At 38.6% G+C, this 25,257-nt stretch overlaps 1 protein-coding gene and 1 long non-coding RNA gene across 3 annotated transcripts in view; one reads left to right on the plus strand and one right to left on the minus strand.

Annotated features, from left to right (window-relative positions):
* The first annotated feature begins 156 nt into the window (after window positions 1-156).
* Window positions 157-1,558, plus strand: LOC114154873 (uncharacterized). 2 transcript variants are annotated; one of them, XR_003597635.1, is made up of 3 exons: window positions 157-469; window positions 615-811; window positions 1,410-1,558. It is a non-coding gene; the product is annotated as an uncharacterized LOC114154873 (long non-coding RNA). The 2 variants fall into 2 exon arrangements; XR_003597634.1 differs by lacking the exon at window positions 157-469 and having other exon boundaries at window positions 477-811.
* A 4,112-nt stretch (window positions 1,559-5,670) lies between these two features.
* Window positions 5,671-25,257, minus strand: part of adgrv1 (adhesion G protein-coupled receptor V1) — a 115,428-nt gene continuing 95,841 nt past the window's right edge. Inside the window, exons 92-95 of the mRNA XM_028033867.1 lie at window positions 20,627-20,748; window positions 12,867-13,052; window positions 9,862-10,039; window positions 5,671-6,129 (exon numbers count right to left, since the gene is read on the minus strand). Of these exons, the coding sequence (XP_027889668.1) occupies window positions 6,011-6,129; window positions 9,862-10,039; window positions 12,867-13,052; window positions 20,627-20,748 (605 nt within the window). The 3' untranslated portion in view covers window positions 5,671-6,010. The remainder of the gene's footprint in view (window positions 6,130-9,861; window positions 10,040-12,866; window positions 13,053-20,626; window positions 20,749-25,257) is intronic.

The raw sequence follows: 25,257 nt of genomic DNA on the forward strand, positions 1-25,257 counted from the left end.
ATCTTGTGGGTGATAAACAAAAACTGGTTTCAGCCTGATGGACTAAGTGACGCAGAGAGAGAGAGAAGACAAAGACAGAAACAGAGTGGGATAAGAAAGTTATATAAAGGCTGGATCGTGGCCCAGAGCGAGGTCTACTCTTCCAGAGATACTCAGTAACTAGTTCCTTATTTAAACAACTCATTACAACCAGTATTTCCTCAAAGATAAATCACCAAACAGACAAAGCACAAATCATTCGAACAAAACAAATGAGTACATTTGATGTTACACCACACACAAACGTATGTACACCCCTACATGGCTACACATGAAAGGACTCCCTGATAACGATGCATAGACACAGAGGAGACCGACTAGCTGCCCTGCCAAACAGGCAGCAGTGATAACATGACAAATGTCATTGGCAGGCACGAACCACTCCGTCCACTCCTGCTGGCGAGGCACAATCCTGCATTCACACTCTCTGGTTAGCCTCCAAAATGGACTGCATTACTTGTCACCTTTCTGAATCACACACTATTATAAAATATGGACCTCAAAACCGCAACAATAGAGCAAATAAAATCCTTACATTTTTATTTACTTTTGTTTATTATTATACTTCTGTGCAGTTGAAGCCGGAGCGGTCAGAGTGACAGCCTGCTTCGTGTACGTCAACGGGCCAAGGCAGATCATTCCATCGCAACACACAGATATCCTCTTATGTTCTGCCTGACTACTGGAAACGCTGCATGGATATTGTGAAATATCTCGTCATCTGATCTGGATTTGGTTTTCCTGACCTGAGTTTCTCACTGCCATCACCAAGGTAACAAATAAATGATGTAATTTCTGAATAACTTAATCAAAGTTAGCTCGGCTTACTGTTTGCCAAACATAATTTGTTAAGCCTTAATAAGTACGTTAATGAATAGAATCAGTCAAATTCTTTTGTGTGTGACGTAAGACAGGTATATAACTTTGATAACATGTTGTCGCTGGTGGAAAAAAAACTGATCTTTTATTATCTGTTTAGCTTTTTCTTTATTTCAGAAGCATACGTTAGGCCATCCAAATTAGCTTCTAAGTCACTGTAAAAACCAACGTCCTTTCACGGTCATCTAAAAATAAACACTTCTTTAAAGGTTTGATGCTGTGTGACACTCCTGACACATCCTCCTTAAGTAGTTGTTGATGTCAGGAACACCTGTGTGCTGGCCTTGAGTGCCGTGTAAGTGATGGTAAATGACAAAACGACTTGGAAGAAAAGCACTCTGATCTCACTACAGAAAAGGTCATCTTCTCCCATGTTAATCAGGGGCAATATAACGTCCACACACACACACACACACCAACACACACATAGTGATAGAAGTACATATTTACATCATGCCCCCTCTGAACTTCTTGTCTGTTTTTGCTTCCAGATGGGCTGTGTGGTGTTGGGTACATTGCCTAAACATATGCAAACTCATCCCGTCGCTCCGATCTAATGTCAGCCTGTTTACTTCAACTCTCTTGGAGCCACTCTGTTCTCTCCCTGCACATTATTAAAGTTCGGCATATATGAACGATGCTTCTGCTCCTTCTGGGTCAAAGCTGTTTTTACTCTGAGGTGTTTTTTTCCGGGAAGGCTGTCAGGAGCGTGGGGAATGTCTTGAGAGAAAAAGTGCCATGTGTGCAATACTCTGGTTTACAAAGTTTTACGAGGAGAGAGTAACTTCTGTCGTCAAGAAATCTATAAGCAGCTCCTACAATTATAGTAAGGCACATATTCTGTGAAAAAAAAAAATCAAGCTCCTCTGCCTCCTCCCTGTGGCTCTACTGCCATCTGCAGAAATACCCCTGGTTCCTATACCCACAGTGGAGCCTGTCCTGGATGTGCAAGCAAGTTTGCATGACAGATTAACACTTTTCCTGCTAGTTTTTTTTTTTTTTTTTACAGTTTTCCGTCATTAGCGCATTGAGCAGCGCGTACATGACCATGATTGACAGAGTTCAGACCTTCCTCCTGGCTCTGATTGGCTGTTTCTGACTGAGTGCATTTCTGCAGATGGAAGCACAGGAATAGGACCACAGGGAGACACAAGAGAAGCTTTGGTAACACTTTATTTGAAGGGGTGTGTAAACGCCTGACATCTGTCACAATCATGGAGCATTTATGAATGTTTGACTGTTGTCATGAAGTGTCATTTGGTAAATAATGACATTTTTAAAGCATAGTTGCATTAAAAGTTGCATTAAAAGAGCATTAAAGGTGAAAACTTCACATTATTCTGTACATAATGACACTTTTAAAGCAAGGTTGCATTAAAAGTTGCATTAAGTGTTATTATTTACCAAATGACACTTCATTACGGCAGTCATAAATGTTTACGAAGACCGCTTCATGTTCATGACAGGCGTTACGTCATGTTTATGACAGTGTCATGTCAGTTTTATGCTCACCACTTTAACTCATGTTACCAAAGCTGCTTTTTTGCACAGATTATCTGTCTCATACCATGCTGCCACGACATAGTGACAATTTTAACAAACGTGTAAAAGCATATTTTTATAAAAGTTGCCCACTGCCGATTAAGATTTTGGTAAATTTCGACATTATACTTCTTTAAAATTCAGTGCATTTTATTGGGGTTGTATTTGCCACAGATGTTTGGCAGAGAACACTAATGAACAAACAATTTCATAAATATCAGGGAGCTCATCAGATGATTTATGTCCCTGTCATGAATCAAAGAGATAAAGATGTGGAGAGATTTGTTGTTATGGGTGACAAAGCAATATTACTAGCAAGCGATACAACACAACTGCAAAGTTATCAACACCTGGCTGTGTAGTTACTGTACACTTTGACATGACACACATGTAGAAGAAGGTGGTATATATATGAGAAAAAGATTTCATAACCACCCAGAAGCACGTTGGTGCCAGCATCACACGATGAGATGGGAGATGGATTTGCAGAACATTTAGAAATCACCTCCTCTCTTTTCTTTTACTTTACATTGTGCACACTACCGAGTGTTTGACTATCAAATAAAATCCCAGTACAGTACAGTGAAGTTTGTGACTGCAAGAAAAAATAAAAACTGACTTCAGGTAAATAGTTTTGCGAAACAACAAGGGGAAAAAAACAAGCCTGATCCCTTTGTATTCATAGAAACACATTTTGGAGTCTAAATGCAATAAATCCATTGCATTTATCTTTTGTTGTAACAGAAAAAATATATCCAAGAAAGAAGATATAACAGAAGCATTATCAGGTTACTGAAGTTCACACCTGTTTCAATGAATCTTACAATGACTATTGTCATGAAAACTGGCACAACTCGATAAAAGTCATACAAATAAACACAATGCAGCTGTTTTTGCTCATGTGTAAAACCTAATCTCCTGAGTCTTTTTCACTTTCTTTTTTTTGTGGGAGGATCATATGTGACACACCTCCCCTTGAGCATGTGGTAATAAAATGAGAGGCAGGAGAGCTGTGTCATAATCCCAGGGTTCATAGCAACAGATTGTGTTGCAGATTTACAGTAGATTTAACTGGTTGTTTGCTCTCTTGTCTCTGTCACTATCACTCAGGTTAAAAATGGATGCAAACACAATCACACAGACAGGCAGTTGGTATCTCTTGGGATAATTTTTAATAAGTTGAATCATCAAGTGTATTGCTGCCATTTTTGTTTGGGTTGATGATTTCAGAAATTGCACTAAAGATCTCTTCTTTTTCTGCAGCAACCGCGATTCACTTTGATGCATCACTGACTATTAGATTTCTAGCAAAGACAACATGAGAGTTGTGCAGAACATGCAAGTACATGTGCTTTTACACACATGAAAACACAAAATGTTACTGATCTGCAGAGCTCATAAACTGCTTTCATCATGGGTCAATTCAAGCTTCAGAAGATAAGCCTTGTCTGCAGTGCAACTCTTGATCTTTCTCTGAAGCAAAATACATAAGTAACAACTTACTGCTAATGTATGCCGTAAGATATGCTTTAGAGACTTTTTCTCTAAGTGCAGTTCTGCAAACATTGCAACGTTGTTTACATTGCCTGCATTATATCTAATTAATGAAAAACAAATCATGGCAATGAATATATGATGGAAATATATACAGTCATTTAGATATGAGGCTTAAATAAGACATAGCACTTATTGCAAAGTCACCATGTTTCTTAATTAGAAGTGTTTCTTGGAAATGCTAAATGACCATAAAGAGTTCGGCCTGCGCTGACATTGGAACAGTTGCTGCTTGGGAAAATAAACCAGCAGGCTGCTGCTGTTTATACGGTGCTGCTGTTTATACGGTGAACGCTACTTTCTTCAACGATGCACTGGCTCCTTTTCCTTAGTGCTGCATGTTTCCTGGACACAGGTAGGGAATCATTTCTCTACCTGTGAGAAATGATTTAATCATCCCTAAAACCAGACAGAAAAGACCTGTTCATAAATTAATGCTGTGCTCAGATTTTTCTTCTTTTCTTTTTTTTACAATTGTATGAGAAATTTTCTCCAACCTTTCAGGGTTGGAGTAAAAGACTAAACTTTTTCCTGTTCTCTCTAGGTTGTAAAACTGCCTCAAATGAGGATTAAAAAAAGAGTTTAATGTGTGTTGAGCAGGATCAATTTATTTTATTGATCTTGGACCACTAAAAAATGGCTCTGATTCCCGTGAAGGTAATCTTAGTGCACCATGAGTAGAAGTAAACACTTCTCACTGGTGTCCCTGTCATAAATCTTCCTACCTGCTTCAGTGTAATCTGATCATGACCTTGGACATCTTCCACAGGCCTGGAGTTGCTGTAATTACTAAGGTGCTTTTTCAGTAGAGCTATGTGGTTGTTTTCTATTGTTTCCTTCAGAAAAAAAAAAACAAAAAACCACAAAACATGTTGGTGGCAGGATTAACCTGAGGGAAAACGTAATGTATTCTCGAAGTCAGAAAGTATTTAAAAAATGATTTGGACATGCAAAGCTGGTAGAGAAACGGTGCCAAAAGTGCTGAGCCTGTAAGTGCGATGAAAGATGTTTCTGCAAAACATTGACTCAGGCAGGCTTAACACAAATGTCTCTGATTTTTACTTGTAAAACATTTTGAAACCCCTCCATCACTTTCTACCAACACATACTTTTTCACTGATTTGTTTTTTCTTTCACATAAATTCTAAGAAAAAAAACTCTTAAGTTTGTAGATATGACCTGGAGGTAAAAACTAAAAAAAAACTAGCTCAACGGGTGTAAATGCTTGCAAGGTGATGTAACAGATGTTTTTTGAGGTCAGAGGTTAAAATGTGCACAGGTATATTCCACAGAGGCGGAAGGCTACTGGAAGAACTCAAGTGGCGTATTTGATTTGATTTTCACAGCTACTGACTTCTTATTGAGTAATTTAAGGATAATTTACTCAATTATTTGAGTAAAACAGTCAGCTTTCTCCTTCACGGTCTTAAATCAGCTTGAAATCCTGATTTCAAAAGATTCAAACGCTTACGCTTTACACTCCAAAGACACTTGCGGGAGAATCTGTGAAATTCCACCGTAGAGCTCGTCATTTTTCAAAGCCGTCTGTCATGAGTGAGTGACGCCAACTGCAAGCTGCTTACGTAATCCTCCGGGAGCCCCCGTCGCAGGACGAAAACCTCTGAGTTGCAAAAATGAGATCAGCATGTCTTCATGTAAAATATGTGCTGCAATATTTATTGACAGTGTTACACAATCTCCATTCTCAGCAGCAGAACTTGTTTTACTTGAGAGGTACAACGATTAATCTAACTCTAAGGAAAAAAAAACCAAGTCAACAAAATATACATAAAAAAAAAAGAAACAAACTTTTACAAAATAAATTTAGTACATTTATGTATATACTGTATGTGAACAGAGGTGCAGTAAAAACAATGTACAGTTTCAAACACGTATATGAAAATGATCGATTACTTAAAAAAACAAAACATTTTAGTGCAAAGGTTTTACAATATAAAAATACTGTCTTGTAACGTCTCTGCATGAAGTGGGAGGGTTAGAGGTGGGTGTCGGCGATGGGGATTCTCCTCAGCTCGACGATCTGGGAGTTGGCAACGCTGCCTCCGTCGTGGCTTCCAGGTATGGACTCGTTATCGCTAATGTTAAGGCCAGTCCCTGAAATAGAGGTGATAAAGTGTAACAAGCAAACCGTGATTAGTTGTGCTTTAGCTGCAGGAATTTTCACACGTGCCCAATCTGTATTATGTTGCGCACAGATTATTTTTGCACGAGTCGGAAAAAACATGTCTGTGTCATCAGTTTAGCGAGTACCTTTAGTGCCGTTGTGGTGTTAAGTAACGTGACCCTTATCACTGAGTACACTGTACCTTTACTGTACCTGAGGAGCCATAGCAACAAGATGAGAACAGAGCAGACAGATGGACCCTGATTGAGAACAGGAAGGCTCTTTTTATGTCAAATGTAAGTCATGTAGTGGGCCTGCTGGTAAAACATTGACGAACTGAGCGATCAATAAACAGGGCTGGTTTTGACACATGGTGTTGTAAAACCTGTTAAAACAGATTCTGCCATTTTAGCTGGATCACACCTGGGTAAATAAAGGCTGAATAAATGGTACTTGTATCTAACTTGCAAGGAAATGTTTTGTAATAGAATAAAATAAAATAGAATCAATTAAGTATTAGGAAAAAGATACCAGTTTTATTTACCGTCAACAAATTAGTTCTAATACTGATTTCTTTGCTCTGCAGCACAGCATAAACTTTCTGTGCTGCCCTGTGATGGACCTGTACCAGCGACTGCTCAAGATAAGAACCAGCAGGATAGACAGGTATATATGATGGATGATAATCATAATAGAAAAATCAAACTATGTCTACGTCAAAATCGATCTTTGTATCGATTATTATGCATATCTGGTTCATGAGGAGTGGAGATACTTCGTGTTGTATCTGCTGTAAAAATCTATTCGATCCTGAACCAGGTTATTCTAGCCTGAAATGGAGATTTTTTTTAAAAACCACAGTTTAAGACCCACTAAAACTTTATTTTCTTGCCGTGAAAAGGACTAAAAACTGCAACATACAAACTACACAACATGCCAATATATCTGGACTGGTTAAATATATATCGACTGTTTGAAGAATGCAATATATGTGAAGTCCTTTCATGGACAGAGAGAAGGACTCATCTATTTATGAAAAAAACGCTTCAATCAACAGCGTACGTGTGAGCTTCTGTACGTTTGCACGTTAATGGTTGACTACCATATGAAGTGTCTGAAGACCCTTATTACAGCTCTGCTTGCTGACCCCGGTCAGGTGTTGCCTCGTATATAACCCCGATTAGCAAATTATCTTTCCTGCTGACTGAGCTGCTGAGATGAACTGTAGCTGTACGTTCAGTTTGATTGCACAGAGAGGTGGGGTCGGCTGGTTCAGCGACACTGTTAAAGCTGCAGCGTACGACTGATTCAAACAGTAACCTAATTTCTACGTAAATCAGCCGATGGCGCGGCTTTGAGCCGTTGAAATCTTGCCTTGTCTACACTGAAAAAAAAAGATTTATAGTGCTGATGTTTTAAAGTTGATCAATTCTTCTGTAGCACCTGGAAGGTTCAACAAAACGACAGCTTAGGGCAGCATGGACGCCTCGAGAAAAGAAGCAGCCCAGAGATAACTGAGTGAAAAACATGCACACATTTCTGTTTCTTTCAGCACATAATAAACAGGAGGGCAGGAGAGTCAGAGCGTGTTTTTCTACTCGCTGTGTAAGACTATCCTCTGACCCTTCTTCACTTATTAACACCCATAGCTCTCTAAAACCCAACACCTGCCTTTTAGATTAGAAGGACTTCTAATTTGACTACCTCCATGGTTACAGGTGTCGTTTTCCTGATGTAGGATAGCATGCTGCAAACAAAATAAAACCTTGTAAGTGTAGTTCAAAATTATAAAAGAGTGGTCTGTGTCTAAAGCAGGTCAACAATGGGAAAACACAAACTGATGATGACTGTATAGTTTGTTTTATTTAAGATCTGATTCTACTCTACAGAATTGAAAAGATGAACAGATTAATGTTTAGTGAGCAGTCAGATTCTTTCACACTGTATGTATCATCTTTGTACATCAATCAAACCCTGTCATCAGACAAGCAAATGGGCAAACACCTAAAAGCTTTTAGACTTCTGAAGCCTTAACACTCTTCGGTGTGTGTGCTTAAACTGAGGGAAGAAGAGTAAAGACAGCTATGCTCTGTATGTATAAGATACTTAAAGTGAAGTTTGGGTGTATTTTTTATATACCCACATAAAGCCTTGACAAAGTAATCACTGAATTATTACTTTGTCATTCAGTAAACATTCAGTACCAGAGTAACTGTTGATTCAGTTACTGATTCATTCAGTAACTGAATCATCAGTTACTGAATGATTCAGTAACTTTGTCAGTCAGTGACAAGGTAATCACTGACTCATTACTTTGTCATTATTCAGTGATTACTTTGCCAATAACTTTAAGGTGAAATTTATTCAAAATAATATTTCAGAGAAATGTCATTAGGGCAGTTTAATAGACGCAGTATTTTGATGTTCAAACAATGTGACAAATTTTTAAAATAACTATAATTACAATATTACTTAAAACAATTGTGGTAATGATGCTGTAATCAAGCATTATCTGATGTCCAGAATGGGCCTACCATCCTGTCATAGAAAACTACAATAAATAAAGTTTTCCAAGAGCAACTAATTCAAGATACTCTCTGGTAGCCTGTGGGATTTTCTGTGTGATGGAGCACTGTGTCGGAAAGCAAAAGTGATAAAATTGCTCAAAATCTGATCTTGACTCTTGTAGATCAGTTCTCAAAAAGCAATAAAGAAAAGCATATCGACAATCCACGATGAATTATTACTTTGTCATTCAGTAAACATACAGTTACTCGGGTACTGTAACATTGGGCGTTAAGCCATGCATATTAAAACAAAGGAATCACCATCAGTTGGTTTTCAGCCCAGACATTAATATCAACCAGGCAAGAGTGAAGTGCGGAAGAGAGAAAGAACCTTTCAGGTGAAACAGGCAGAAACTCTCTGCAACGAGTGACCTTCAAATCCTCAAGCTATTTATCATTTCAGGTTTGTGAAAAACGCTGAAAGCATCACAAGTTGTGCATGTGTTATAGCTTGATGAGCCCTTAGCTCATTAAGCTACTGTTTCCATGGTATCAGAGAAGTATAAACTCAGCCGATAAAGATCAGAGCTCCTTCTAATAGATTAATCGATGAAACAGACACTGTGTGAATGACCAGATGGTCATATTAAGATGTTCATGTTTTGGAACCATAATGTTTTATTATGCTGCTCTCATTAAGGCTAAGCTCATGTGGTTTAGATGATTTTATTTACAAAGAGCATTGGCTTTCTTATTGAACACACTTAGTTAAATGTTTTAATGAAAAAAACAAATTGTGTTTAAGAGAGGAAATTCTTCAGTGCTTGAGTAACTGTTTCCTGAAGCACATCCAAGTGTTATATAATCCAACATAACATTTTGATCCAGTTCTTTTATGGTTAGCTGTGCTTAATGAGACATTTTTGCTAAACTAATGAGCATAACACAGATCAACCTTGATTTATAGCAGTTTAATCACAGTTAAACTGCTATAAAAAATAATCTGGACGGGTCTGACGGCATTTATGGCAACCAAGTCTAAATCAAAGAACCTCGACTGCAAAACCAACAGACAGCCAAAGGTTGATGGACTTTAATAAAATATATTCACGCTGAGCACAAAAAGTGTTGGTTTCGACATGGGAGGGTAAAAACTGCAAAGAGTAGACCAGAGCAATTTCAGCAGAACATTTGACGGTACGCAATTATCCTCACCAGTTTTTAAGGCAAAGATGAGGTCATCAAAGTCCTGCGACTCCTCGTCTGTGGTGACCAGGTTGGTGTTGATGAAGCTTCCCTCTGTGGTGTACGTCTCCATCACAGGGCTCGGCTTAAACACACTGGTGGGCTGAATGCTGGTCCGCAGTGATGATGGCTCCCAGTCTGCTGAAATCTGCAACGTATCAACATCATTTTATGAAGGCTGTTTTCACCTGACACAAGGAACTCTTAGAAATCCCATAACATTTTATGGGATTATCATAAATGTCTGGAGGCCTCCACCAGAAAACTGAAAGTGAATTGTAAATAGAGTATTTCAGCAGCTGCGACAGACTGGCGACCTGTCCAGGGTGACCCCTCCTCTCGCCCAGAACGTTAGCTGGAGATAGACACCAGCAGCCCTCCTGACCCCACTAGGGACAAGGGTGTTAGAAAATGGGTGGTATTTCAGCAAGAAATGCTCCTTTAGATATGTATGTGGCTAATCTAACACACAATAAGCCCTGTTTAATAGTCTTTTCAGGCTCCAGAGTTAAATCCTATAGAAAACCTGTGAGTTGAACAGGAGAGGAGAGAAAATAAACCCCCTAGATTCTGGACCATTTAGAGAGATTGTGCCAGGAGGAAAGTTAATGATCTGTCTTTATGTGCTCCAAGCTCCTGAAGTGTTACAGAGGACTGAGTCAAAGGATATCAAGGGCTTGGAAGTCTTAACAGCAGGTGTACCAAATCTGTGGTTCTGGCCACTTTGCTAGAAAAAATAATGGATTTGCTAAAAACTGAGTGAAATAAAATTTTGACTTGTGATTCCTTTGCTACTGGAACGGATGACGTTTGTTTAAAATTTATCATAATAAGTTTAATCAAATGCTAAGGCTCTACCCTCTCCATTTTTCTGCACTCTATTTCAACACTTTGCCAGGACCTGACTAGAGGTCTTCCCTCCAAGTAACTTATTGTTAACTTTGATATTAACTGCATAGTTTTATCCTCATTTGTAAATCATTTTAGAAAAAAAGACATCTGCTAAATGTGTAATCATTAAACATTAATAATTAAGATACATACAGGTGCTATTGACAATGCAGCTTAAAAACATATTGAAAAAAGAAAAGTTTTCAAATTAAGTTACTTAAAAAAAAATACTTTAAAAAGCTTTCAAATTATTACTATCATTATTTTTCAAAACCTTTATTTTTTCATATTATAAATATGTGTTTAAGTATAAAACCCCCCCATAAAATTTTAACCTTTGGTGGGACGGCAACAGAGAAAACCCAAGCAGGAGTTTGAGTCACACTATGGCCGCGTCCGTCAACTGCGTAATTATGAATGTGATGAGTGAGGGTCATGCAGAGTGCAGGCAGGCCGCCACACGGGGTCAGAGCACGTTCACAGGGCAAGTAAGCTCACTGGGTTTAAGGTTTCATACTGAGTCCACCCAGCATGACAAACGGACAAAAAAATGTTCATGTTGTTGTTTTTTATTTGAAGATTCAGTCATATTTATATGACAATATAGCAAAAGAAGGAATGCATTTTTTTTAATGACCAAAGCTTATTTCTGTTTAATCTCCATCAGATGACTGCTTCCATCTTGTTTAACTGTGGTCCTTACAAATGCCTCATATGTCCATGACTGCGTGCGTACTCGTTGCACAAGCCTGTAAGCCTCGCTGGGTTCTGACCGGTACAGAACCTCCCTGTGAGGTGAATTAAGCACCACCAGGCACCCCAAATGTGCCATATTCCCCTTCATTAGAGGCAGACTTGATGGCTCCCATTAGTTGCTTAAATCAGACAATCAGTCCTTCTTTTAAATTCACTCATGAGACTGTCTCATTGAAGACTTGTTTGCCTGCTCAGTTTTGTTTTTCTGACCATGTTGTTGCCAAATCTCAGAAGGCCAGCGTGTGCTCTCATGAATAAAATACGATTACGTGAGCAGAGAGAGACTCTGAGAAAGAAAAAAGGGAGGAGAGCGTTCCCAGGAGTCTCATCGTCCCCCCGCCACCCCCTATTTTTCACTCCATCTCTCCTTATAGGGTATTCTCTTGGGAAAAGTCGCTGAAGAGTTGCCACAGAAGTGCTGCACGCCTGTGTGAACAGAGTGTCGTTACACGGGCTCATGTGCAATGTGCCAGTCTGATACAAAGGTCAGAGGAGGAGCCGACGTGGGAGTCAGGAAGACTTACAGACACACATCCACACATTACAGCAAGTACAGACTGTAGCGAAATAAATGGCAACGGGAAGGGAGGCTTTCAGCAAGGAAGTATGAAATGTTGTTAGTGGAGCCACGCCGAATAATAAGCAAATGGAGCCATGGCAATGAGGGCATGGGAAAAGGAAAGAGATTGGCGAAACTCAACCATGAGAGAAAATAAAGCAAAATAAGATTTAAGAGAAATTTAGAATCAAGCAAAATTGTCTTACATTAAACGAAAGCGTGAAATTACTGTAAAGCTTTTTGTCAAGCTGCACTTTTATAAAAATTAGATTCATATTTATTCCCTAAGGATTAGGGTGATGGCGAGGCAGCCTTCCAGCTTCAAAAACCTGGAGAAACACCACCAACGATAAATCCTAGGAATAAATAAATATGAGTCCTCGGCTAGTCTAGTGGTCAGCGTATAAAAATAAAATAAAATAAATAGTTGTGCTAGTGGAGAGGCACTGCTTCTCGTCTTGTTTTTACTCCACGCAAATAAAATTTAATTAGAGGTTCCCATAAAATCGGATCAATTTAAAACTAAAAGAAAAATGGAATAAGAACACTCCTGTTTCATGTACTCAGAATAACCAAGAGTGCCAACCAGTCGTTTTGTTGGGGAAAAAAATCGTAGGGCTTTCTTCTAAACTGGGTAAATTATTCAGATTAGAGGGTAATTTGAATTAATGTGTAAAGTTATAGTGTTTAGCTTTTTATACATCTTTAAAAAGGAGGCGCATACATGTGTGTGTTATCCATTTGGGATGACAGATGAAGGTCTGTTTACCTCTTCCATGGCGCTGATGAGATTCTGGGTTGATTTGCTGATGTCGCCTCCCACAGCTGTTGGTCCCCCGGCTGGAAAGGTCGAATCAGGGCGGTCTTGGCCATTCATCTCCACAGTGTAACTCGCTTTAGTCGGCCAACATAACTGGTTGTGCATGACGAAATACACTGCAAACACATACAAGCCCTGTAAAGAAAAAGGAAGAAAATCAATATTAGAAAACTGTATTGCATATGATAAACATACACCATGTTCCAAATTATTATGCAAATTGGATTTAAGTGTCATAAAGTTCTAAATTTTTTGTTGTGCTATTAAATTTATATTGTGTGTCAGGGCTCTTTGAATGACTATAATTAATTTCAGAGAGCTGGTTGATTAGTTTGTCTGGTGAGCTCAATTAAAGGAAATCTACTGAAGAAGGATGTTCCACATTATTAAGCAGGCCACAGGTTTCAAGCAATATGGGAAAGAAAAAGGATCTTTCTGCTGACAAAAATCATCAGATAGTGTAGTGCCGTATGACAAGGTATGAAAACATTTGATATTTAACGGAAACTGAAGCGTTATCATTGTACTGTGAAGAGATTTGTGGCTGATTCAGAACAAAGATGGGTTTGTATAGATAAAGACATAATGAGGAAGGTTTCTGTTAGACAAATTCATCTGATTAAGAGAGCAGCTGTTAAAATGCCCTTACAAAGCAGCAAACAGTTATTTGAAGCTGCTGGAGCCTCTGGAACCTCAAGGTGGAGGATCCTCCAGAGGCTTGAGGTGCATGAACCTACTACTGGGCCCCTAACCAGAACTCATAGCAGAAACGGTCGCAGAGGGCCCAGCTGGACATGAAGATTAATTATCAAACAGACTTGTTCACTGATGAACAACCCTGTGCAACCCTGGATGGTCCAGATGGACGCAGTAGTGGATTGGTGGTGGATGGCCACCACGTCCCAACAGGCTGTGACGTCAGCAAGGAGGTGGTGGAGTCATGCTTTGGGCTGAAATCATGTGGAGAGAATCATTGGTCGAACCCTTCAGAGTCCCTGAAGGTCTGAAAATGAATTGTGCTGTGATATCACAGAAGGGCTCCTATGTTAACATGTAACTTGGTCTGTTAAGATGGTTTAGATTGAAATAGCTTTTGATTTTAGTACATGTGACCACTTAATGCTGCACATTCAAAGAATGACCGTTTGCAGTTCTTTATAATCCATAAAATGTTTAGAACATTTGCTGTGCATAATAATTTGGAACAGTTCATTTTGAGTTTTTTATTTTTGAAAAAAACACTGTTCTCATTGGGAGCTTTGTTCAGTAAAATTTGATTTATACTGTAACAGTTCATGACTTGAAAATTATACTGACCATCATTTGCATTGACCATTTAAAAAAAACTGAGTAAATATCACTTGCATAATAATTTGGAACACGGTGTAGAGGAATGTTTTCTATCCTAACTCTGTTAAAGGGTTACTTCATCCGTGGGTCATGACATCATTGGCATTGTGTTTCCTCCACTCCCTCGTCATGAAAAATTTTCTCAGACACCAACACCGGGCTGGGAATTACAACAAAACACCGGAACGCCAAATGCCACAAGTATTTCCGGCATTTCGCAACACTCATCAAGATGTGCGGACGGCTGAGAGGGTCACTACATACCAAAACAAACTGTAAATGTGTTTTAGTACACGTGCGGCACAAAGATGGGATCTATTTTCAACCACGAAAGTCATGCAAACATACAGTATGTCAAGTTAAATTTAAAATGTACGCTTTCTGGCTTTCATGGTTAACCGCTTTGTCTGAGTTTTTAATGATCCATCTTAAGCTCAAATCTTAAAATGTACAGACGGGAAACATGCATAAAAAATGTTTCATTTTGTTATTGTACACATCGGCATGGAAAATTAGAAAAAAAAGTTTTAAGATGGAGTTTTAAGGTAGTAAAAGTGTAGGCACACCGAGTGCAACCAGCACAAAAAGTTAGTCTGGAGCTGCGACCTTAGCTCTCCCATAAAGTAATCGACATCACAGATCTTTCCCGGAGGTCTCAGACACAGAATTAAACACAACAGAGGCAGTTGCGGTCAATATTACCAGGAAGAAAAAACAATAACCATAACTGGAAAGGGCTCATTTATGGGAACACTGTGAAACGCTGCACAACAGCAAACAGATGTAAAACACATGAAAGATCTCACAGGTCATCAGTTTATAAGTTCAAACTTAAAATAAATAAATAAGAAAAAAAAGCTAATCCATGCTGTATAAAAATAACCACTGATTTAACATAATTATCAGAATAACACACCCTTCAGCAGATTGGATCTTTTTGTGTTAGAAGACATGCGCAGTGGCCTGTACAGCAATTGAACTAACATAACTTCTTATACTTTATACCTGCTGAACGAGGAAATTAACCTACTTTTGAATCATCAAATAAAACACGCTAAACAAAAAGTGCCAGATGTGAACTTAAGTCTGGTAGCACATTTTGTTATCTACATGTGGGTGATTATCACAGATCAGCTGCTCAGCCTGAGAAGCAGGCTTTACAACCAGAGACCTGTTACGTAAGTGTTCCCTGAGTAAGAGGAGGCTTCAGAGATGGAAAGCACAATGCTGAGCTGAGCAAAGGTCAGAGGACACAAAAGACATTTCTTTTTCAACATGGTAGTAGTATAAAAATAGCACAAGAACGAGGAATGCAAAAGACACATGTTTTTGTACCGCAGTAATCGCAACATGCTCGAAAAGGAGCAGGAAGAAGCTAGAAACTTATGAACTCCTGCCCCATAAACTCATGCAATATTTTCAGATGGACCCTCATTAATAAATCCAATCAAAAATAAAAATAAACAGGTTAATTAATTTGCCTTTTTATCTGGGTTTACATTTGTCTAAGTATATACATCTGCACCCACACACATGCATTAGTCTCAATTTAAATGTACACATTAGTGCTATCTCTCACCCATCTTGTGAAAATGACCTCCTTATATTTCCTTCTAGATTATATTAAATTTTGAGTTTGTTTTATCTCCTCATTTAACTTGTTCCATAACTTCTCCCCATGAATTGAAATACAAAAGCTCTTTCTTGTTGTTCGTAAATTACGAATCCTTAAGTTTGGAGGAAAATATAAGGAACAGGAATGTAAATATTTGGGGTAGAAAATCATACCTGAATATCATGATGGGTATAAACTATTTACAGAAAGGAAAGCGGAAAAACATTAACTTGTATTTGACGTACAGAGCCTCTTAAGCTACTCACACATTGCACAAACACATATGGCTTATTGCATTTTCTGTTCAGCCCCCTTGAATCAGTTCTTCGCAGATCCCCATTTGGCTGCAGTTATAGCTACAAGTCTTCTGTGGCATGCCTCTAACAGCTTCGCACATTCCTCCATTCAAAATGCCTCAAGTCCAATTAAATTGGACAGAGGGTGTGTCTATAAATTATTTTTTAAGCCACAAATTCTCAGTACCATTAGAGTTGACCAACTTCCCTGCTCCAAGAAGCCTCCCCACAGCTTGGCGCTGGCACCAACGTGTTTCCCAGTAATAGTTGCATGTGATGAGTTCAGTTAATTTTTTTCCACTCTTTAGTTTTATATTTAAGAAGTGCACAACTAATAGTTGCTGCTGGCAGATTCTTTCGCCTAAGATGTGGATTTGCGGAGCTCTTTTTGCTCCCCTCCTCTCATTGTCTGACGTGTCAGTTTAGGCAGACGGTCATGATCTTAGACGGTTTTGAAGCTTTTTCTAATTTTCTGACAAGGATCAAACAACGCACTGTGAGATGTTTAATGCTTTGGTCAATGTTTTATAACCTGCCACTGCTTTAAACCTCTGCCTCTCTCTCCTGCAATGCTGTTTGTTCTCTAACAAACCACAGAGTGCTTCATAGAACACCAGAATTTTAAATGATATGAAAATATACAGATACAAACCTTATTTAGTAAGTAGGCAATTGGCTGCAATGGAAATCTTTTAAGAGTATTAGAGTAAAAGACGACTGAACACAAATTCTCTTTTTAGATTTATGTTTGTAAAAAATGTATCATTTTCCATTCACATCACAGTTATGCATGTTTCTATTTAATAAAACCGCAATAAAATACAATAAAGTTTGTGTTTGTAATGTGACAAAACCTTACAAAAGTTCAAGGGGCACTATAAAAAACAAACAAACAGAAAAAACAACACGCCTTTACTGCACTTGTTGATGCAGCATTACTCTACCTGACCCCTTACAGTGATTATGATGGCTATGAAACATTTTCTATGATCATAAAAGAAAAAGAATCACTTCCCTTAAATCTTGTATGACTCTGACGCGTCAGTGATTTTTTTCCTAAAAACTTTCCACACACATATCAGGTATCCTATTCTTACATAAAGATTAAATAAAAAAGTGCGGGTTGGTAATAAATCATTGTGAAAACTGCTACCGTTTCTTCGTTGTTGATATTTTTGACGGCTGTTGACATAACGAGGAAAGGTTTATAGGCAGTACAAGGAGATAATGAGGGGCGCTGCTATGGAAATTTGATTATCTCCTTCTAATTCGGCCTGGTGAAGCACAGATGTGCGGTTGAAAAACAGGGCAGAAGGAGGAAGGAAAAGGTGCAGCCTTTAGACTTAAAGGTCAGTTATTTTTGGTCTAACGTTGAATGCGATTAGCTTCTCAGACCAGTACAGTTAACTATGCAGCTGGAAACCAGTACCCGTTTTTACGGCATTCAATAAACGCAGAGCTCTGAATACTCTGCAGCACAAATACACGCACATGCACAGCTGTAACATCTGCAAGTGTTTAATAATGTTCCGTAATTAGCAGCAGGGAGGTGCGCTTTACAGCTACATGAAGTAAATATGGAAAATTCTTCGAATGGAAAGTTCACGGCATGAAGAAAACAAGAATCACTCTGCAACACCTTGCAGCTGTGACCAACACTCTAATAACTTCCAACCACACAATGGAAACGAAAACCTGAAAAAAAACTGAGGTTGTGAGTTTAGAAGCAGAAAGTTGAATAATAACGCTGCCAGAGTGGTGGTAATGTAGTCTGCATGTAGCAGACTTGTCTGAAGATGTATCATTTACATAAATTTATAGATATATACTCACCCTTGCTTGTGAATTCTAAATTTATTATGCACTTGGTCATTGTGTGCAGAATTTTTGATGTAAACAAACATCAATCTTTACTAAAATAATCAAATTTTGTACCTACGTTTTTTCTCTTTCAGTCTGTAATATCTCCCACTGTCACAAACTTTACCAGTGCCCCCCTACAGCTGCATGAATCAGGGTATTTCCTGAGAATACACATACACTCAAAGCCACAAAATACCCATTAGAGCCTTTTTTTTCCTCTCAATTCAGCAGCATCTCAACAAAGTCCCATGTTCACTTTCCTTTTAATCAATATCTTCAGTCACTCGGTTTAGCTTTGGGGCTTTTCACCTCCTCCTACTTTTATGAATCCTTGTTTGTTTTTGTGTCAAACTTCAGAGGCCCAGCACTTTGAAGCTGCACTTTTGCTGAAAATCAATCTTCATCTACAGGAAGTATGTGTTTTTATTTCCTTTTACAGAAGAGAGAGGTTGCCCGTATATTGATGCTAGAGGTTGACCTGGCTGAAGAGAAGGGCAATCTGAATCTAAAGGGAATCTATTAAACTGCGACGAACCTTTTAAATTGTATTATCCTCTTTGCAGCTTTGTGCTACAGTGTCCCTGAGTGCATCCAACTCTCAGTGGCAGGAAGAGTGAAGGTGGAAAATGAAGAAGCTTCTGGTGGCTTTAATCAAACGCAGCAGACGGGTCAGGGATAAAGTTGTGGAGAAGTTTAGAGCAGGGTCACGTTACTAAACTGTCTAAAGCTTTAAGCATTTCATGGAGAACTGTTGAATCCATCAATCAAAAACCAGAAGCGTGTCACATTTTATCCTATGAGTACAACATTTTATTATTTGTAGAACAGGATACTGCTTTCTCATTTCCTAAAAGAATAACAGCTCAATCCCAGCTTCTTTGTAAGTCAGCTGAATCAGATTCTGTATTTGATACTTGCCCACTTCAGGACTGAAATTAATGTGCTCTATTGTAACACCTTAACAATGGCGTCTACAGGGTCAATGCCACATATCACTGTGGATTTTAAGGTGCTGATCATATTTGTTTTTGTCCTGTATGTCCTTCACTGTCTCAAGTCTTACATTGATATGAAAAAGGAGGGAAAAATGCATCTTTCAATTTTTACAACCCTTCAGCTGTGGAAATGTTTTCCTTAAGACCTCAGAGCAGCTGACATTTTGGATGTTTCTGAAAGCAACTATTTAGTCTATAGCTATGTCACATCTCTTGTGGTTAATTATTTTTATTTAAAAGTTGGTTATTACATATTTAAGGGCTGTTTTCACCATATTACTGTTCATTTTTAATAATACATACACATACATGAGCTGATGATGATGTGAGCTGATCAAACTATCCACATGAGGTCACAGAACCAAACAAAACTGGCCTGAGCTCACAAACAAACGCAAAGTGCGACACTGACTGTTGGCGCTGACATCATCTCGTCTTCCTAGTCACTGTTCCAACAGGACCAGTTTATTTCGGTCAACACTGTTGCCTTTAGCATGTGAATGCCACATATCACCGTGGGTTACCACAGACCTGTGACTGTGCACTTTGTGGCTAAAAAGTGGCCAAGAATCTTTGGCAGACAAATATTTTTAAAACTCCTACTACTGACACTAAAAAATGTGAGAGAAGAGCAGAATGAGCAATCTCTTAATTAGTTAATTGCTCAACTAGCAAGGCTGCTTACTAAATCTATAGTATTTAAAATGAAGTTTTTAAAGAAAAAAAGGGTCTAATCTCACTCCTTTTAGTGGTTTCAACAAATACTGCTACTTTTCTAAGTAACCTGGATTTTTTTTTATAAATCTAGAAAATAGAAGTGGTAAAGACATGTGCTCAAGAAAGCTAAAAAGGAGTATTTATTATTTTTTACTTATAGAGTAATATCAGCTTTTCATGCAAAAACAATGTAAATATTTAAAAATAATATTACTACCCACTCTGGCTCGCACATACACTCACATAAAAGTTGACAATAAATTGCTAGGTCATAGCAATTTAGGGGAACTCCATTTCTCTGTGAATGGAATAATTATGCTATTGCCCTATTAGTTTTCACCAGGTTTTTTTTTTCTACCACATTGCTGCCAAACCTGGTGTCACATCTGCAGATGTTTCCTAGGGGAGGTTTTTGCCCCTCCACCATTCAGTTTTAGGTTTTTCAGCATTGAGCCAAAATTAAGTGACAATAATCTTTCATTGCTATTCTGGTTTAATCTTCTAATATATACGAAGAACAGAAACAGAGTAAAGTCTTGGCAGAGATGAAGATATGATACCCTGTAGTCCTGATTTCCATCATACTCCTGAGGCATTCCCAGCTCTCTGAGGCTGGGAATCAATGTAGCATCAAAGCCAGAAAATAAAAGAAAGACACATTTTAATTAGGAAAAAATGCTACAACACAATTCTTTTGGTTAGTTTTTCCCCTCTTCACATTTGCATTTAGTACATTAACCTTGTTTTTAGATTATGGGAAGCACAACTGTTGACACAAACTTTTATGATACCAGGCTGCCGGTGGGTGGTTTTTGTAATCAGCAATCAACAATCAGCGGGTCGGCAAATAATGAAAGGAACAAGTGGTCTTACCAGCAGGCAGTTAAAGATGACATAGAGGATGAGGAGCCACAGGTATCTGTAGCCCATGTGGAGTCCTGCCCACAACCAGACCAGCGAGATGAGCAGAAACAAGTAAAGGACCAGCGGCACCTCTGGAGCACAAAGGAAAAAGCAAAATAAGATTTTAAAACATCATCTGTTAAAAACAACTACAGCCAAAAACTAAGTCCGTCTCGGATTTCAAAAATTTCAGCCTGCTCATATTGTCTTAGTCATTGGTAAACCTGCACTAAACATCAGAAATGTGTCAATTAAGTTGTTAACATTAACAGGGCTGTTTTCTAACTCCACCAACTAATATTTAAATACTCCCAAATAACAACTGGGTATATTTCCTTGTGAAATCCATTCACCAGAAAGTGATATTGATGGAAAGTTTACCTAAGTTCTCAATCTTCTGTTAAGGCCTTCTGATGATGAACACATCATAAACATGCAGATATTTGAAAAGTTATTCAGCACTTCAAATTTCAATGCGCCAATGCAGATTTGAAATTTAAGTTCAAATCTGCGTTGAACTTAAATTTCAATGCATAAAGTATAAAGTAGATAAACCATGTGGATCCAGACTAAAGCCTCAAACACTGAAGCAGACATGCAGTGCGTGACCTTGAATGACCCCCACCGCACAAAGACCTGCCTCTTCACATTTCTACGCTCTGTACTCAGAGTCAGCGCCTCATGTGTTGAGCCTTATGTCATCACTAATATGGCTGAGGGAAAGAGAAGTGGATATACTGGTCTTTTGTAAAATGGTTTTGATTATTAAGAAATCAAAATTTTTGAAATCCTGATGAAAATTCAACAGGTACATTAAGCCCACAGACCTCAATAGAGTTAATGTGACGTAAGTAGCCTAACTGAAAACCTTTCAACTCGCCTGCTTAAACAGGTACTGTTAACAGATGACCTATAAATGTGAAAGGTGTGACACTTCCTGCAGCTTTCAAACAGCACCTAGAAAGCCCACGCACATGTGTGAAATACAGTATGCGCAATAAAAGCAAACATGTGACCACATGGCTCACAGACTTCCTGTCTGCATACACAAAAGTTCTGTCTGCCTGAAAGCCTTTTCTGTGTTTCTAGGATTAAATGAAACTAGAAGTTCAACCTGTTTCTGAAAAGGTTTCACTCAAAGCTATTTTAGAAACATGGGTCTTATTTTGATGCTTTGAAGCTGTTTGCCACTACCAAGATGATAAAGATTAATTCAGTTGTTAAGGAGAGGACGTGAACACTTAATCTACATCTTGTATTAATAACTCTTTTTGATTCATAACTGGAAAGTTCCAGATAAAATCCCCAGAGAGGCCCAGGAGACGGGGTGAACGTAAGCTCTACCCAAGTCTGATTGCCTTATTAGGAAATATTGTTAGTAGCAGCTTTTGGACCAAGACACATCTGTCACTTTAATAAAATGAAAAAATACACTACAAGTGATTATCCTCCTGATCTACCACTAGCAGTTTTCATATCTAATCCACATGGAAGTACTGCAGCTTGAAAAAGTATTCATACCCTTGTTGAATGTTCATACAATATGTCACAGTACAACCATAAACGTCTGTGTATTTTTGGGAATTTTATTAAGAGCACTTCTTTCCCTAGATGTGCAATGCTTGCAAAGACAAAATAAAATAAAGATTTGTAGCATAACTGCATTGCAAAGAGGTTTTCAAGAACATTAACTTTGGGAGCCTCAGTACATGCACACCTCACTTTTCAGATGTTTGTATGCAAATACTCTGTTTACCTTTTCCATGTTTGGATGGTATGCTATTTCAAGTATATGGGGCACATTTGATGAGACTTTAATTCATCTTACCTTGTCAAAGAAAAGCGAGAATTAAAAAAAATAAAAATCTGGTTCTAAAATCATCTTTGAATCCTGTGGGGTAACCCTACATAAAACTACTACGCTGACTCAGGTTAGCTGTAGCTTGCTTCTATGCAGGACACAGTGTCCAGCAGACTCCACTTCACTTCACAAGTAGGATGGAAACACAGGGCACAGGTTTGCACAAAAAGCCCTCACTTAGGTGCCACTTCCTTGGTGTTGTCATTTCCACTCTGCTGCAGTGTCTACATTTTTTCTCAGACTTATTCCTAAATCCCACCTGCTGCCTTCATTGGAGACATATTTCCTTTAAGCCTTCCTCCCGTAACACTGATCATTATTAATAAAGTTTCTGTGGTCTTAACTTCTGATCAGAACAGTATTAAAAGACAGCTTGAAGACAGCTGGCTCTTTAGATATTTATACTGCTTCCAGCAGCACATACTGTTCCTATCTGATGCGCTCTCTTTCTTCCACTCAAGCACATCTGTCTGCTTCTCCTCTCTAACCAGTTTGATTTTTCCAACCATGTAAGCACATTCCACTCTCTGGACGAGACAAAGCTCCCACAGTAAGAGCAGGTTCCCAGAGCCAAATGGAGACTGACTGCAAAATGCTGACTGGCAATTTGACTGGATACCACCAAGACAGAGAAAAACAAACAAACAAACAAACAAAAAAAAACATTATATGAGCACAAGACGAAAAGCCAACTGAATATATGCATCTTCCTATGAAGGTTTGTGTTTCATCTGTCTGTTTGGATGAGGGAGCTACTGTTCGCCACAACTTCCAGTTTACAGTTTGTATATTAGCACAGTGTCTTGGTTTGAAAAGACAAACCAGAAAACACTTAAGAAAGCTTTCAGCGGTGACTCAAAGAGGTCAGCAGCTGTAGCAACAGTGAGCTGCAAAGAGGATGTGCTGATAAGATAATGTTACAACATCTGCAGCATTAGAATTAAGAGATAGTTAAAAAAAATTATGTAAGAGTTTCAAGCTGTAAACATAGGCTTGGGTTGTTGATAAATTAACTGGATAGACTAAGACCAAGGGCAAAACTATTTATAACCCTTGAATTAACACCCCAAGTAGGGCAAACATGTGGGAGGGAGTATTCTGGTTAGATAAAACCTAAACTTTTTTAGACTTTTTGCCCTAAATGCCAAATGCTGTATGTGGTGGAAACAAAACTCTCCACATGACCCAGAATGCATCACTCCCCAGGTGAAACATGGCGATGGCAGCATAATGTTGAGGTGATTCGACAAAGAAATTATGGCTACATCAAAAATGACCAACACTGGGTTTTTTTACAAACCAAAAAACCTTCACTTTGCACTTCTGTGCTATTTTATGTTAGTCTCTGATAAAATCCTGATGAAATGAATTCAAGTTTCTGTTAGTTGTTAATGTTCAAAAGGTAAGTTCAAGTAAAGTACGCTCACTAGGCACTGTAAACACTGGCACTGTAAACAATAAAACACTTTGCAATAAAACCTTATCCAGTGCATGCTTTTGTTGATTCCTGCTCTGGCCAATCAATGACTGAGCTGCATGTGTTCATGGAGCAAGTGGTGCTGTAAAAAGCTTGTATCAAGAAGAACATCGAGTCTCCTCGTGGGTTGAGTTGGGCTGCGATAAGGGCTCAGATGACATTTTGATATCCCTAATTTCAAGTTCAGTTTGCTTCCCTTTCATTGCCGAGCACTGCATCAGGCACTGTGGGAGAGTTCCAGTCATTCTCTAATAGGTACATGTTTACAAGTGGTACGCAGCGTGCTCAAGCAGACGCTGGCCTGATCTTGCTGACGTCAGTAGTCCTGCTATATTTCACATAGTCCTGTGAGTTCAACATGTGGGCTTCTCACACTCCTGCGCCAGTAGAAAGATTAGACCTCGACTTATCACACCGGCTGTTTGCTGTGGTGAGGATTTTGAAAAGTGTGACCTTAATATGCACTGTCCGCAACAAGAGTCCTACAAATTCAACAGCTAATTAGAAACATCAAGGTTGAACTCAAAATGAATGTGCAAGAGCGATAAATAGTTTCTCATTTAACACTAACTACTGATAAATGATGACAGAAAGAACCTTCAACTATGTTCGATAGTCACAGTAGGACAAAGAGAAATAAATTCAAATTAGTAGTTTCAAGGCTGCTTCATATCGTAGGTTGGGAACCTGTCAGTGCTCTCAAAAATTAGCAGACTTTTGCTAAAAATTTAGCAGATAGCAGAATTTCCTCAGCCTGGGGTGCTTTGGCATGGAGTATGCATGTTCTGTGGGTTATCTTCAGGGAGTCTACCTTTGTGCCACAATCCAAAACCATGACTGCCCTCAGGTATATGTGAGTGCATGCTTGGTTGTTTGTGCTGTGACCCCTGGTGATGAAGCAACGATAGGAAGCAATGAACAACGGATGGACGGATGTGCTCACATCTTGTTTATTATAAATTTTTAAAAGTTGTTCTGGACTACGGACATTTGTGAGAGAGTCTGTGGGCACCACTGATTATATTGCATGAAACACCAATAAATAAAAATGAAATGGAAAACATTATATTTAGTGTGGAAGCTTTATGGATGGTTATATATTTCTGTGTGCAAACAGGACTCTGTTGAGTCATTATGTTTCCAGATAACAGATTGTAGGTAGAGTCAACACGGTTAATTCCTCTAAACTTTGATCAGTCAGTGCTGTCAAGATTTTGTGCCTCCAACTAACATGAATACAATTTAAAGTCATAGCTGAACTGT

This window comes from Xiphophorus couchianus, chromosome 12, assembly GCF_001444195.1.
Source record: "Xiphophorus couchianus chromosome 12, X_couchianus-1.0, whole genome shotgun sequence".
Lineage (NCBI taxonomy): Eukaryota > Metazoa > Chordata > Actinopteri > Cyprinodontiformes > Poeciliidae > Xiphophorus > Xiphophorus couchianus.